At 37.0% G+C, this 16154-nt stretch overlaps 1 protein-coding gene across 7 annotated transcripts in view; it reads right to left on the bottom strand.

Moving 5' to 3' along the window:
- Taf1b (TATA-box binding protein associated factor, RNA polymerase I subunit B) overlaps window positions 1-16154 on the bottom strand; it is a 68445-nt gene that overhangs the window by 11640 nt on the left and 40651 nt on the right. For 4 of the 7 annotated variants that reach the window (XM_074049151.1, XM_074049149.1, XM_074049150.1 and 1 more), the window contains 4 exons: window positions 9402-9506; window positions 4004-4151; window positions 621-798; window positions 15-61 (listed from right to left, as the gene is read on the bottom strand). In XM_074049151.1, coding sequence (XP_073905252.1) covers window positions 15-61; window positions 621-798; window positions 4004-4151; window positions 9402-9506 — 478 coding nt within the window. Of the gene's footprint in view, window positions 1-14; window positions 62-620; window positions 799-4003; window positions 4152-9401; window positions 9507-10666; window positions 10684-16154 lie in introns of those variants that run through there. The other 3 variants (XM_020178720.2, XM_074049154.1, XM_074049152.1) reach the window with 2 other exon arrangements.

Genomic DNA, 16154 nt, shown 5'->3' with positions numbered 1-16154 from the left:
AAAAATTTAAGTACCTTCTTTATTTTCTTTATTATACTTTTCAGCAAGATCAGACAAAGACCTGGAAATAATGATAAATAAGTCAATTTTTTTAAAAAAATCATGTATTTGGACAGTTAAATTTTTAATTCTTCTGAGAAAAAAGTATAGCACAATACTTGAAACTGATAGGATGTCTTAATAGAGAAGCAATCACTAAAATTGCAAAGAAGACTATGAGTATAGTCACTTTGCTGACATTTGTGACAAACAGCGCCAGGAGTCTGAAGGCATAGAAATAATGTGATAAATAATCTTAAGTCTAGGACTTATGACCATATTTAAAAATCAGAAATATGTGGAGCAATGAGAAACATTGCTATCTAAAGAATCACAGTAATGAAACATGATCAGATTACTGGTATTAGCTGAGTCAAAGTATTATATGAGAAGTCAACATTACAATATAGTACTAGTTCATGTTTTATGACAATGGAGTCTCCATTTTCTGTTGAGATAATGTATCAATTCCTTCACTCTGAATAATTATGCAAAAGTAATATAATGTTCTTCCCTGCCATTTTCAAAAACTAAGACCAGCACAATAAATTATTATTTGACATAAAACTGACATTACTTACCATTCTAAATTGTCATCCAATAAAAAGAGCAGTTTCAATACTACTACAATGACAGCTACAGCTTGTACGTCATATTTAACAGTCCTTTTCATTTTAGCTATAGGATCAAATGTCAGAAAATCTACTTCTCCTATTCCAGTCATTTTTACCACTTGGCAGGTTAAACCATGCATTTCATCTGTTGAAGAACAAAACAGTTAAATGTGAATTAATATTTTTTGCTAACTAAACCATAGTGATGTGTGTACTCATAAGGTAATCCTTTTTCTCTTTTTTTTTCCTGAAACAGGGTCTCATAGTTCTCACTATGTAGTCTCAAACTTGTAATCCTCCTGCCTTGGTCCCCCAGTTCTGGGATTACAGGCATGCCTCATGCAACCCATTAAAACTTTAAGCTCCCAGTTCAAACAGAACTCTGTATTTTCCCACATTCTCACTTGCCTCTCTACTTTGCAGAGCAACTTTTGTCCCTGGCCTAGAAAGCCAAGTTCTTTGCCCCACTCCTCATGTCAAACTTTGATGGGATGATGCTCACTCATGTCACAGATCTCAGTCACACCAATTACTTCTCCTAAGAATGCCTGTGTGATACCATGATACCAGCAACTTCTCTGGCTGGCCCTCTTCTGAGCACCACGGCAGCTCTCTGACCATCTTCCCCCAGTACATGTGGTCAAGGGCTTAAACTTGAGACTGACTCAGTCTTTCCAACTGCATCAACCTACACAGAGCTGATGTTAATTACAAGGTACGTAAAGAATGAGTGAACTACAAACAGATTTCTTCCGTGAAATGTTTAAGTGAAAATATTCACTGATTAGGGCTGAGAATGAAGCTCAAGTGGCACAACACTTGTCTAGCCTATGTGAGGACTTGAGTTCAATCCCCAGGGACGAAAAAGGAAAAAAAAACTCACTGATAAGAACTTTGCTCACACAAAAACAGAACATACTATTACATATTATTAATGTATTTTAAAATATGGCACCAAAGTGCTTCCCTATGTCTACTAGAGTCTAATAAAGTTTTCACTTCACTTTTGCTCATTCTTCAACAAACATTTATTGGGCAACAACTATGTTCTGGGCCCTTGATACAGAGGCAGTCCTTTTCCTCAAGCAGCTCTGAGTTCATAGCGCGAACTATGAGAATGTGACCTCATGAGGGCGCTACTGCTGAATGCGAAGAGCCAAGCAGGGCCAGCTCATGAGGGTGTTTGTATGACAGAGAATTTGAATCTGAATCAACTCCAGGTCTTTATTTAAGTTCAAAAAGACAAGGAGATATAAAACTAAACTCAATTCAACGTGCATTTGCTGAGTACCTACCATGTATAAGACACTGTGCTACCATGGAGGATACCAGAAAAATGATAATTAGAACTCATACTCAAACACACACACTTAAAACATGGAAACACTAATTTTAAAACATATTCACTAAAATTTTATGCATTATCTATGTTGGGTTGTAGAGGATATGGTCTCTTAATTCAAAAATCAAAACCATATTAGGAGTTTTATATATATAACATATATATAAAATACATAATAATGTATTAATATGTAATATATATTACATATATAGTGACATTTCTTTAAAAATTCTCCTTTCTTTAAAAATTGATAGTTTACAATGCTCCTCTTATAACAAAACTACAAGAGTAATAACATTGCAAATGGAAGAAAATGTGAGAAGGGTAGCACAGACAGCACAGGAGGCTGAAAATGAGCATGATATGCAAAGAACACCAGACATGGAGGGGGCGGACTGGGTGACTATAAGAATCTTCTGTGCTACTGACCACCTGAGTGTTACTGAGCTTCTCTAAGTCTTGTCTATCAATGGGGACTCCTACCTGCCTTCGCTTCCCACCTTCACTGAGGAGAGAATATGTGCAGGGCACCCTGGAAACACCAAAGTCATTCAGAAAGAAGATATATAACCATAAAAGTGGGCAGGAACTCTACTGAGCAGACTCACTGGTGCCCATCTGAGAAACCATGCCTGAAATAACTCACAGCCAGCAGAGGGGCTGCTCAGCAAGGCTATGTGTGTCAGGCTTGCTGAAACCTTACAACTCAACTTCATGGCCACCTTTAAAGGCATGGAGGAGCCAGGTGTAGTTGCACACACCTGAAATCTCAGTACTCAGAAGGGTGAGGCAGGAAGATCCTGAGTTCAAGGCCAGCCGGGCAACACAGTGTGGACCCTGTTTCAAAGAAGAAGAAGAATGGAAGGCACTAAGGAAGAGCATTTGCTGCCCTAGGATATTTAAAACCACTTTTAGCTTCTTGGAGCCCCTAAAACCTCTATTTGTGAAAGTATCAAACACACAGCTCTCCTTTCTGAGCAACAGTGTCATAAGTCAATTAGGCAGTACTGAGAACAGTATTTATAAACTTGAAAGCATCAAACGGTAGAGGTCCTCCTACAATCTTACATGTGGGGGGTTTGCGAACCAACTTCAGACATTTAAGAATCTAAACTCTACAGTGCAGGGATTATTGCATCTTAATTTGTAGCTCTATTATGTTAAAAGTTCAATGCTTTCCCCACTAGCAATAATACAAATTCAACAGAGGTGATTTATAGGATATATAATGGTACAAGGAAAAAATAACAAGCCTTACAATAGCTGAGAAATAGCCACTTTAACTTGTTTTGTGTGCGTGTGGCACTGGGGTTCGAACTAGGGTATTGTGCTTGGTAGGCAAGCACTCTACACTTCAGCCACACTTCCAGCCTTTTTTGCTTTTAGATTGTTTCAGATAGGGTCTCATGTTTTTGCTTAGGGCTGGCCTCAGACTGCAATCCTCCTACCACCTAGGTTTCCAAAGTAGCTAGAGTAAGAGGTGTGCAACACCACACTGAGCTTGTTTTGTTAAGACGGGGATCTTGCTAACTTTTTGCCTAGGCTGGTCTCAAACCATGATCTTCCAGATCTCCACCTCCCTAAGTAGCTAGGATTATAGTTGTAAGCCACCATGCCCAGCTTACAGGTTGAGATGGGGTGTCTCAAACTTTTTGCACAGGCTGGCCTTAAACTATGATCCTCCTTTCTTTGCCTCCCATGTAACTAGGATTACGACATAAATCACCATGCTCGGCTGTATAGTCTGAATTATCTCTCTCTCTTTTTGGCAGCACTGAGGTTTGAACTCAGGGCCTCATGCTTATTAAGCAGGTGCTCTCACTGCTTGAGTCACTCTGCCAGCCCAGTCTGAATTATTTTTAAGAAAGCATGTTGAAATGAAGCTTCCTGCTACTGTGGACCCTTTCAGATGGCTCTAGTAGTCTGTGACTGGAAAGAAAGGATTCTTTATTCTGTTTATCATAACCCCAGCAGTGAAAGCTTCCTCACCATATAAACCACACCTTACCAGGGAGATTGACTTCCATTAAGTATTTCATACACAAGATGTTGGGATGAAGGTAGCAGTCTTCAGTTATGTCTGGAAAACGAGGCAAATCTAAAAACGTGGCAATTTCAATCATGTTTTTATAGATCTCTTCATAGTTAGGCCAAGACTAAAATAAAATAAAAGTGGTAATCAAGATAGCAATTCTTGCAGCATAAATTACTTTTAAAACATTTTGATTTAATATGTATTTATTGAATAAAATTTGAAATGTGGAGAAAAACTAAGGGGACAATATAACCACAAGTACTTAATAATTTAACTTAGTAATTTTAAACAGTAATAATACTAAATTAAAAAGTCATTGAAATTCTATTTGGCTCATAAAACTCTTCCTGGGCCTTAATCATGATCTAGTGAAATCAGTACTTCTTACCTTGAAATGATCTGAGGAAGGATAAAGCAGATACACAACTAGCGGCAGTGTTGTCAGAACTGCTTCCTTCTCCCCTCCTTCCCTGTACCCTCTTGTAACTTTCAAATGCACACTAATAAGTGCAGCCCACTGTGATGTAAAAAAATTCACATGCTTCTACATGGGAGGTAACACCAGACTCTAAGTTTAGTAGTAAATATTCACAACTCAACTTCATATTCAAGTCCCTCACATAAAAACATAAAATTCTCTTCAAAAATTCAGAAAAATTGGGGTGTTTTTCCCTGTGTAAATTCTAATTCTGCCCAGCACTGTAAGGATGCTGTTTCGTTTTTTGCATATATTTGCAATTTATGCTGGCAGCATCTGCCTAGCAAGTGTGAAGCCCTGAGTTCAAACCCCAGTACCACAAGAAAACAAACAAACAAACCTCTATTTGCAATTTATGAACATCCCTACTATTAACAGCTACATAAAACTTTCCTAATTCATCCGTCCATTCACATGGAAACACTATGTAGAGCTTACTCTACACAAGGTACTCTGGGAAATAGGAAGATGAGTGAGACATTAATAATCGGGAAGGAGAAATACAGGTGCAAAAACAACAGTACAAAACACAAAGTTACCAAGTGCCACAAGTAAGGTATAAACAAAAAGCTTATGGGAGTTCAGGAAAACTAACATTTTTGACATGGTGGGAACCATGCCAGAACCATGCTGGTCCTGAAGACAAACGTTTTGCAATCCTATCAGTAGTATCTATTAAAGTTGAGCATATGTACATCCCATGACAAAGCTATTCTACTCTTAGCTACATATGCCCAGTAGAAATCTGTAGAGATGTGCATGGAAGTTCTTAACAGCACTGTTCATAAAAGCCCCAAACAGGAATCTACCCAGATATCTGTCAAGGATAGGGCAGTGAGAGGATTTTGGTATAGTCTCACAATGCAACATTAGTCAGCAATGAGATGAATGCTCTACATGAGGCATTATGAGTGAGTGCTCAAAGAAAGAAGCAAAGCATGAACACGAGGAATTATATTTATGAGAAGTACAAACCCAGGAGCTCAGCTCTAGGCTTGCATGCTGACAGAAGCCAGCAGATTGTTAACACCAGGGTAGGATGGCTTGTGACTGCAGGTGAGCACAGAGGAGTTGCTGGGTGCCAGTAATGGGGGCTGGTGGCACGACTGTTCAAATTGTGAAAATTCATCACACTGCATATGTTTATGATATGCGCATTTTCCAGATGTTGATTTTACCTCAATACAAAGTTAAAAAAAAGGGAGGGGAGGAGGCAAGAAAGAAATATAATACTAGGTAAGTAAACTATTTTAGATGAGAGCTGCTTTGTGTCTCTCCTTCGTGGGAGAAACAATGTAACTGGCAAGTAGAGTTGGAAAGACTGTAAGCACATGGTCTAACCTACAAAATCCCTAGCACATCTGAACCTTCTTCAAAACCTCTAGTGATGGGAGCCCAGCACTCTTCCCAAAGGCCACACTCCATTGCTGTTTTTTAGCACAGGGACTGAACCCGTGCCTTGAACATGTTCTGCCACTGAGCTGCATCTCCAGCTCTAATTATTCGATTTGTTTTAATAGGTATAATCATTAAGAAAAACTCTGCTTCCAAATTTGAGCTTACAGTCAATGAAATCCAGAGCTGTTTTAGAAACTACTGCTGTTAAGTCATGTCTTACACATCTTCTAAATGTGTGAATGTGTTTGGGAGCCACCTGAAGACATTACTATTTCTCTGTAAAGCTTCACTTTGTTAATTTCAGCTCATGTGCAATTATAAAGCATAGGGAGATTCTTTATAATAGAACAGGGGCACACTTTCAGGAAACAAGCATTCTGCTAATTTCTAAAATTTGCAACTGTGATTCCTTTTACTTTGCCTGAAGCTACAATCTTCTCTGCATCCTATTTATTTTGATATTATTTCAACATCTGGACTCTTGAATTTTATTTGGAAAAAAGGCTTTCCAGTTTATGCTATATTATTAAAGTATGATGATTAATCTGTAGCTGAAGAATTCAAAGTAAATTCATGTCAATGCAGAGTAGCAATGTGGCCTTTTAAGTCTTTTTTTAATGTTGAGATAAAGTAATTCTACTTGTATATAAGATACTAACTGTATTCTACTCTATGAATTTTCCTTTTTTAAGGAAAACATAAATTCTCAGTGATCTTTGAGAAAAACGTGTTTTCCCTTTTTTAAAAAATAAAATCAAGTCACTTAGACCTCTGCTTTTCTCTGCACAAAATCTGAAGCATCTTTCAAGTTAAGACAATCTTAACATTACTGACAAGAGTTAAGGCAACCCCAATCCTCTTAAATACAGCAAGTAGGAGATGCAATTAAGTATTGTTACTTGCAAACAAAATACTTAGAGGAGAGCACATCCTCTCAAAATTAATTATTTAAAAAATAATTTAATGGATGATAAATTCATGACAAGTAGGCTATTAATGAACAGCAACTTGGTAAGCTAATAAGATTTAGCATGTATTCAGAACTGCCACACTAAAAGGCTGATACGTCAAACTAAATATATGGTCACAAACAGGTTATCATCTTTTCAAATATGAGTTAAGGGGAAAATAATGATTACTAATACAAATCTACATATTTATGCTAAAGTTTAGATTCTAGATTCTTCTAATCACAAGTCAGCATTATAGATTTCACTTTCAAAATTTCATTTATAAAAAAATTTTCATTTTTTTTTAAACACAGCTCCTTTTATGAATAAGTCAAAATATTTTTAAAGGTGGCTAAAGGGTTTCCAATACCATTCTATTTATTTTTTAAACTAGTATTCTGCTGCATATAGTAAGTTGCACGTGTATTTTAGCAACATTTAAGTTTGATTACAAAGCTACATGAAGGCTGGTAGAGTGCCCTGCCTAGCAAGTGTTTGGCCACGAGTTCAAACACCAGTACTGCCAAAAAGTAAAAAATAAATAAAACTACATGAACATTACAAAAATTTATGAAATATAAAACACTATACTGAAGATAATAAAAATAACTCACAACATAGACTTGGTGGACTTTTCTCTTGGTCCCTTTAGAACATTCATATTTGCAACATTGGACTTTAACCCCACCCCAGCAGTCTGTTTGACATTTTCTCTACTTGAGCAGCTATCCTGTATGTCACACATACACCCCAAACTGACTCTTCATATTCTACTCCCCCAAATTTTATCCACCAATGGTGCTCCTTACCCAGGCACAATCCCCAGTCATCTAGGAACATTTGTGAAATCTTTTGTTAACATGCTACATGCATTCCATCACACTCTTTACTCCACCTAAAAGCTCAGTCTTTTTACAATAAATTTTATTACATACATTTGAGGTCTAGAACATGAAGTTATAGACTACATCATGTTATCATCTCACATAGTTACTGTGTGTGTGTGTGTGTGTGTGTGTGTGTGTGTGTGAGAAAAGAGCAGCTGAAATCTACTTAATTAACAAAATCCCTAACACAATGCAGCTTTATTTATTTTGGTCCAAATGCTGTAATTGGATCTCTATGAAGTTGTTCATCCTACATACCTGCTATTTTGTATCTTTTAACCTACATCTCTCAATCCCTTCTCCTCATAGTAACCATTTTATTCTCTATCTCTGTGTATCTGGACTCTTAAGAAAACACTTCATATGTAAGTGAAATCATACAATGTTCTTCTTTTTGTACTTACCTTATTTCACATAGCATAATGTCCTACAGGTCCATCCGTGTTATGACAGATGTCATGGCTTTTTTTTTTTTTTTGGTAGTGCTGGGGACTGAACTCAGGGCTTTGCATATCCTAGGCAATTTCTCTATCACTGAGCTACATCCCCAGTCCAAGATCTCCTTTATAAAGACACAACACTTTTTTTTTATCTATTTGCTCCATGATGGGCATTTAGGCTGCTTCTGTATCTGGGATACTATGAATGATGCTATAATGAACATGGGAGTTCAGATAACTTTATGAAGTGCTGATTTCATCTCCTCTGGGAATATATGCAGAGGGGGATTGCTGGGCCATGTGGTAATTCTACATTCAACTGGTTCAGGAACCTCCACATTCTCTTCCTTAATGATCAAAGCTTAGTCTTGAATATTACTATTTTTCACAACTTCTTTATATGTAATGTCTTACAAATAGATGATTACATGTGGATACATTTACAAAAACAAAAAGAGGGGGATTTTTCCCTTTAACTTGAATATTATCCTTTATATTGCATGAATGAGTGATTTCCCAAATTTCTATCAGAGTAATATACTTGCTTTAATTCTTAAGCATAAGTGAACATGATATAAAAATATAAACTGAATTACTCATGAAGAATGCATTTAAAGCTATTTTAAATGTGTTTTTATTTGTAAGCCATATTATTATTTAATGTACTTAGTGCCATTGAATTAGTTAAAAATGGTTCAAATGTTAAATTTTGTTACCTATAGTTTGCCACACAAAAAAGTATAAAAGAGAACCTAAGTGAAGTCTGTCTAAAGAGGAAAAGCACACTAGAGAAGCCATAATTAGAAGTATAATAAAGCTGAAGATTAAAAAAATATAACTGCAGAATCTCTTGCTCAGAACCTCCTTGCCTAGAAATTACACCTAATTTGTACTTAATGATTCTAGTGTAAGACTCAAAGTGATTTTCCTTTTAGTGACTCAAGTAAGGTAAAAGAGTTATCACATCATCACTGTGCACCATTTCTGTTCCAGGGAATGTAACCAAAAGCATCAGGGGCTTTGAGTGGTACTGTTCTGCAACCCAGCACTTGGGAGGATGAAGCAGGAAGATCATGAGTTCGAGGTTAGTCTGGACCATAAAATAAGACCCTCCCCTCTATCCCAAAAAAGGCAACAGAATACTATCTCCTGCTAACAGCATGAGCCAGTACATTTGAGCTAGGCAGTTTGGGGGTCTAGTTCAGCAAAGTATCTGACCTTTGGCACAAGGCTTCGAGGACTGCTACTTGGCACCACTTTAGAGAATAACAGACATTTTTGTCTCTTTTCCATTGTCCTTAGTCCAGAGATGAGAGTCAGTCTCTAAAATGGACAAGACTGTAAATTACAGATAACTATCACATAATAATTACGGTAAACATTCAGTGATGTTGTTAGATTGACTTGTATAAAATGCATTCATCAACAGGACTCACCCAAGGGAAGGATGTCTTAGAAGCTGCAGGTATTTGTAGTATATTTTCACTAGTTATGTGGAATCTCTGATATATTAATTAAATAGAATAAGAAGCTTACCAGAATTCAGTTTAAAACTTTGTATATTTAAGCTGGGTGTGGTGGTACACCCTATGACCTCAGCTACTGGGAGACAGGGACCAAAGGATCATGAATTTGAGGCCAGCTCGGGCAAAGTTAGCAAAACTCTACATCAAAAACAAAATTAAAAAAAACCAAACAAACAAAAACCCAAAAGGGCTGGGGTGTAACTCAAGTGTTCGATCCCCAGTACTGGAAAACAACAACAAAAACAATCACCAGGCCGACCAACCCCACAAACAATAAAAACTTCTCATGTTCAGTAAGGTAAAATAGCATTTTGCTTTATACTGACAACCTTGGGTTATCTGCTAATTAGTCTAATACTACATTACATTTTTTTGGTGAAACAATATGTAATACAAAGGAAAGACAGAAACAGAGATAAGACTAATGTGCACTGCACAAAGCAACATCTCTATCAGAATCACTTGCAAGATGCTTATTACAAAGGCGTCTTCTTAGATCCCACACCAGATTCTCAGTCAGTCTCTAAGGCTGGGTCTAAGAAGATGTGGGTAAACAAGCTACCCAAGATACTATGTTTTTTCTTTTCTCTTTTTTGTTTAAGACAGGTTCTCACTGTGTAGCACAGGCTGGCATAAATTCACAATTCTGAGAATCACAGTTCTCCAGAACTAACAAATCTCAGCCTCCTAAGTGCTGGTATTACAGATGTATACCACCATACCCAGCTTTGCAGAGTTTTTTTTTTGAGTCGTGGTGTCACTATATAATCTAGGTTGGTCTCGACCTTGGGATCCTCCTGCATTGGTCTCCCAATTTTCAGGATATTCTATTGCATACTAAAGCTTCAGAACCTTCAGTCAGTTAATGGACTTGCTTAGTCCCTAGGGAACAGAACATGCCATTTCAGGGAAATAAGAAACATATAAATAAAATATACAGTGGTTTCTCGTTCTCACTTTTTTCACAGACTGGCAGAACCCCTCAGATGGTTTTATTCTGCAAGCTTGAATAGAGACGTGCACACACATACATTCCACTGATGGTTAAGACGCGGGAGGCCAGGAAGCAAAGGCAACATCATGGGGTTTCTCCTCACGCTGTCTGGAAGTAGCGATTCTGGAAGGGAGGAGTGGGAACAAGGGGAACTGAGAACACCTGTTATCCTTACACTCACCTGAATTTCCCTCAGGTAGATTTTAAACGGTCAGATCACTATTCTAACTAAGATTGCACAAACAATCCCAAGGGTCACACGTGACCTACGGAGTGAGACGATGAACAAATCTAGAGTAAAGTTTGAAGACTCAGTGTGTATTAAAAATTGATCCAATAAGACCTTCATTTGAAGGTGCTTAAGAAGTGACTGACATTTCTGGAAGAGTCTTTTTCTTCCTCCAGTTTCATAAACGGTGTAAGACTGCTGCAAGGCAAATTGAATCATGATGGCAAAGTGCCACTCAGTGGGTTTGGCGGAGCCTGCATTACATCTTTTCCCTTTACTCATTCAGAGAGAAGAGGAGAATGCTGTTTACCAACATTCAAAATACTGGAGGTGTACTTGAGAATGAATTCCCAGCTTCTACTTTATCTCTTCTTGCTGAGTCTAGCAAAAGATGACAAAATGACTAATTCTTGAGGGGATTTAGAAACACTGCCAACGATCGTAGTAGGAAAATATGGACATCACATATTATATGCTCAGAAATTTGTCTGAGAGTTCAAAATATATAAAGAAAACCATGGCTCAAAAATCACTGTGGACCACCTGTCTGCCGGCCATTGGCAGCACAAATCATATCTAATGGAGAAAGTGTGTTTAGGCCCAACAATTTGGTTCTACCAGTGGTCTGATTATTTGGTAGAGATGTATACCTAAAAGAGACTAGATTTTCAACTGGAAGATTCTTACTAGAAATAAATAGTGCTTCAAATCAGTACTGTTCCCCAGAAACATGAGTATAAAATGAAGAGGTAGAGGCAAAAAAAGGAGGGGATAATTTTCAAATTAAATAAGGAATTAAATAAAATGCATGGGCTATTCACCTTGGGTGGAAGTCACAACTCAGAAAAGAAGACTGCTGGAGACACTATCTATACCTTCAAGTGAACAGCAGACGCTCTCCAGACCACTCTGAAGTCAGGATAACAGCAAGAAGACTGCAACTCTCCTGATGTGCATATAAAGAAAACAAAACTACTCACTACTCTCTGTATCCTGTACTCAATTCCCTTCACATTGTTGTTACTCGGGCAGAGAGGCTGTCTTTAATAGTAACAGAACTTAATGGGAGAAATAACTCGCCATTGATAAAGGTTTAAGAAGAATTTTAAAGGCTTTTTTTGGAAGGGGTGGGAAAGGAGGTTTTAAGGAGTGCTGGACTTTCTGAAATAACAAAAAATAAAACAAAACGAAACCCAGAAGAAAAACAGTCCCCAGTAGCCCACACACCCAGTGGCATTATCTTCACAGCCATCTCTGAGCACAATTGCACCTTTTGTCATTTCTGGTGGAAGTACCGCTGCTGAAGAAGCCAAGACTTAGTGGAGAAAGGTAAGACATGGAAGGGGGAAGAAAATGCTTCCTTTGTTAATGAAAAGCCATTTCCATTTAAAAGTTTCAACATACTATAGAGGAGTGAATGCACTTTTGTGAGCAAAGGCAAAACACACAAAGAAGAAAAGCTGCCTGTCAATTGAATAAACAGTCAGTTGAAGGCATCCCAAACCTTCCCATTTCTTGAAAAAAAGGGGTGGGGCTGGGTGGGGTAGGGTGGGGTGTAGACTATTACTCCACTTGGCTGCAGATGCGTCTAAAAGGTATAATAAATATGACACAGGGCTTCTAGAGTGATACAGATCCACTTAATTACAATAGTAAGAAATCACAGGTTTAACATGTCTTTTTTTAAAGACCACAAAGCTATAATAAATTATTTCACAATGAATTAAAAATGGATCACTTGGGAAAGCATTTTAATTGAATTTCACAAATATTCTGGTGAGTTTATTTTCTTTCATGAAGCAATGCTTTAAGACAAGCAAGGACACGCTGGAGTTTCTGTTACACAAGAGCAGGCTCCTACGATAAAGCAGATTACAATACCCTGTCAGAGATGAACTTCCTGCTCAGCTATTAAAAAAGAGTGCAGTGCCCCACCCTACTTATTGGTATTGTTGTTTTGAAGCTAAGAGTCAGCTGTGAAGAAGCTAATGCTACATGCACCTGTTAATCCAAACTTATCACAGGACTCTGCTACAAAGGAAAATCAATAAGGAATAGGTAAATCTCTGAGAAGCAGTAACAAGCACTGTAATACATTATCATGGGACAGATAAAATGAATTTCACTCATATGACTCATAAAATAGTTCGCCTTGTGTTTTTAGTCTGCTAGAATTATCTTAGTGGTTGTAAATGTACCATGTCCTAACAAAATACTTGACGTTCAAAGTCTTGCTTTCTGAATACTTGTGAACACACTACTTTATTTGAAAGACAGCCTTGTTCCTGAGGATGAGACCATTTTAGAAACATGCACAGACATGACCTCATGAACAAATACAAAACTGAGGACCAACGAGGACTTGCCAACTCACCAGGACATGGTAATTTGTTTTGGCTATAGGATCAGAGCTAGAAAAAACCTTTTGGAGCCCACCTCAAGATTTCTCCAAATACTCTGCTGATAGTTGTACAGCTATATTCCAGTTTCACAGTTCTCTATACTAAAGGAGAGGAAAAGATGAAGAGCAGATAATCCCCAAGCAAAATCAAATTGAATTTTATTTTGGAAGGGTTAAGTGATTGTTTTTGCAGATTCATCTTTGTCAATATTCTGTTGCATTTAGGTGAATGCAAAAGCAAACTATCGCTCACTTCTCTTGGAAAACGGTAATTCTGGGCTGAGCATGCTGGGTACTTGGGTGTACTAGCTCAGGATCAAACTAAATCGCAGATAATACAGATGAAATCACTAGTTTCACTTAGCAAAATACAAGTTATGATTCTCCTAAAAATATAAATGTAGCCTCATGGATAGATTTCTAACCTAAATAATTCACTATTGGTTTCAATATACTGGTAAAGAGTACAAATTAACTGATAAGATTATTTATTTTATTCATGGATTTTCATCAGTGATTCTGACACACCCATAACTCTTATTTGTAAATGTCCTTGCTTATCTGTAAAAGTTATATCCCTTATGTATTTACCATTAAATTTAATAGAATTATTTTTTTATAATACTGCTCATATGTTAATATAATATTTTGGATTGGAGATTAAACATTATTAAAATTAATTTTGCCTGTATTTTTGCATGTGACTACTAGAAAATTTTAATTTACACATGTGATTCATACTGTAATTTTTAAATTTTTTTACTATCATATTATTGTTGTACTGGGCATACATTGTGACATTTACAATGAAAACAAATATCACTATTTAATGTTGCCTTCTAATATATCACATAATGACTATATCAGAAGCAGTCTGGAAATTTTGTACTTGAGGGGGAAAAAACCCAGCAGATCAATTTGAAATCTCCCAAAAATAGTGTTTAAATAAATTCTGTTCTATAACTATCTCAAATCACTTAGTCAATAAATACAGACTGAGCCCTAATCAGGCATACAGAGCCACATTAGGTCTTATGGTTTATAGAATAGAGGCAGTAAATATGGTCCAATCCTCAAAGAGATCCATCTTATAACTGGGATTTGGGACATACACAAAAACCCTTGCATCATACTACTTTTACTTCTCTCGTTTACAAATTCTTTTTAGATAGTATTTTCTAACTGCCTTTAAAATTTTGAAAAGCACATTCACATGTTTGTAACTTAAAAGTCAGGGAGTAAAATGAACGCCCATGAATGCATGAACTGGAGCATGGACATCACTGCCAGTGCACTCTGCCTGTCCCACCCCGTCCCACTGTATGTAGTTTTTTGAGCCTTGGTTTCTACATTCAACATGTTTCCTAGATTGGTTTTCAGTTTAATATTAATCACTATGAATTTAACACAGTTTACCCACTTTCATGTTACAGGTATTTAGATTGCTTCTCGTTTTATTCTTTCATTATGTAGCTGACTTCCTTAGCCTTTTCTTCCCAAACACAAAACTTGCTATTAGTAGAGAACTACTTAAGTAAACTGTGGCATTATCTATACTGTGCAGTTATAAAAGGAATAAAAAATTGATAAATAAATTATAGTTGTGTAGGAGAATATTCCTAGTCTTAGGAACTAGATACTGAAGTAGTTGGGGTAATGGATCATGATGTTTTAACTTACCTTCAATGACTCAGGAACAAAACTATGTAGACATATAGGTGGACAGATAGGGACAACAGCAGAAATAGTAAAACAACACAGATAAAATGTTAACAATAGTTGAATCTGGGTAAAGGCTACATGAGTGTTCTTTGTACTATTTTTATTTATTTATTTTTGTTTGTGGTAGTAGTTGGGTTTGAACTCAGGGTACTATTTTTAGTACTGCAACTTTTCTATAAATCAAAAATTACTCCAAAATAAAAAGTAAACAAGCTAACAGAGTGGCTCAAGCGGTAAGAGTGCCTGCCAAGCAAGTGTGAGGCCCTGAGTTCAAACTCCAATGCCACAAATAAATAAAAATTTTAAAAACTTACACTAAAAAGTTAACAACAACAACAAAAAAACCTAAGCCAGACACCACCAGTGATTCATACCTGTAATCCTAGCTACTTGAAAAAAAGTCAGATGTGGTATTGCACACCTGTCATCCCACTTACAGTCGGGAGCTTAAAACAGTAGGATATTAGTTCAGGCTGAACTAGGCAAAAAATTGAGAACCTATCTCCAAAATAACCAGAACAAAAAGGGCTGGGGGTGTGGCTTTACTAGCAAGTGTGAGGCCTTGAGTTCAAAACCTAGTACCACACCCACACCCACACCAACCCTCTCCAAGATATACATGGAAAAAAAAAGAAAGCAAAGTGCAATGGCTGTTACCAAGACATAATCTCATATTATTTTTATGCTCATACTTTCCACCAAAACCTCTACAAGAACTCTCTATCCCATAACTTCTCTCAAGATTAATTTGAACAGAGCAAAGATAATAAGTATTGGTAAGGAAGCAGAGAAAAAGGAACTCTTATACATCGTTGATGGGAGTATAAACTTGCATAGCCATTATGATAAAAAATATGGAGATTCCTCAAAAACCTAATAAGGCAAGATAGGAGGATGGTGGTTGGTGGGGGAAAAGCAAGATCCTATCTCAGAAAACAAGCTGAGCAAGATGGTTCAAGTGTATAATCGCTACTGAAAAGAAAGCGGAAGCCTGGGCAAAAGTGCAAGACCCTATCTGAAAAATAAACTAAAAGAAAAAGGCCAGGGGAGTGGTCAAAGTGCCAGAGCACTTGCCAAGCACAAGGCAGAGTTCAAACCA

Source organism: Castor canadensis, chromosome 12, assembly GCF_047511655.1.
Source record: "Castor canadensis chromosome 12, mCasCan1.hap1v2, whole genome shotgun sequence".
Lineage (NCBI taxonomy): Eukaryota > Metazoa > Chordata > Mammalia > Rodentia > Castoridae > Castor > Castor canadensis.
This window is presented reverse-complemented; position numbering and strand designations above follow the sequence as displayed.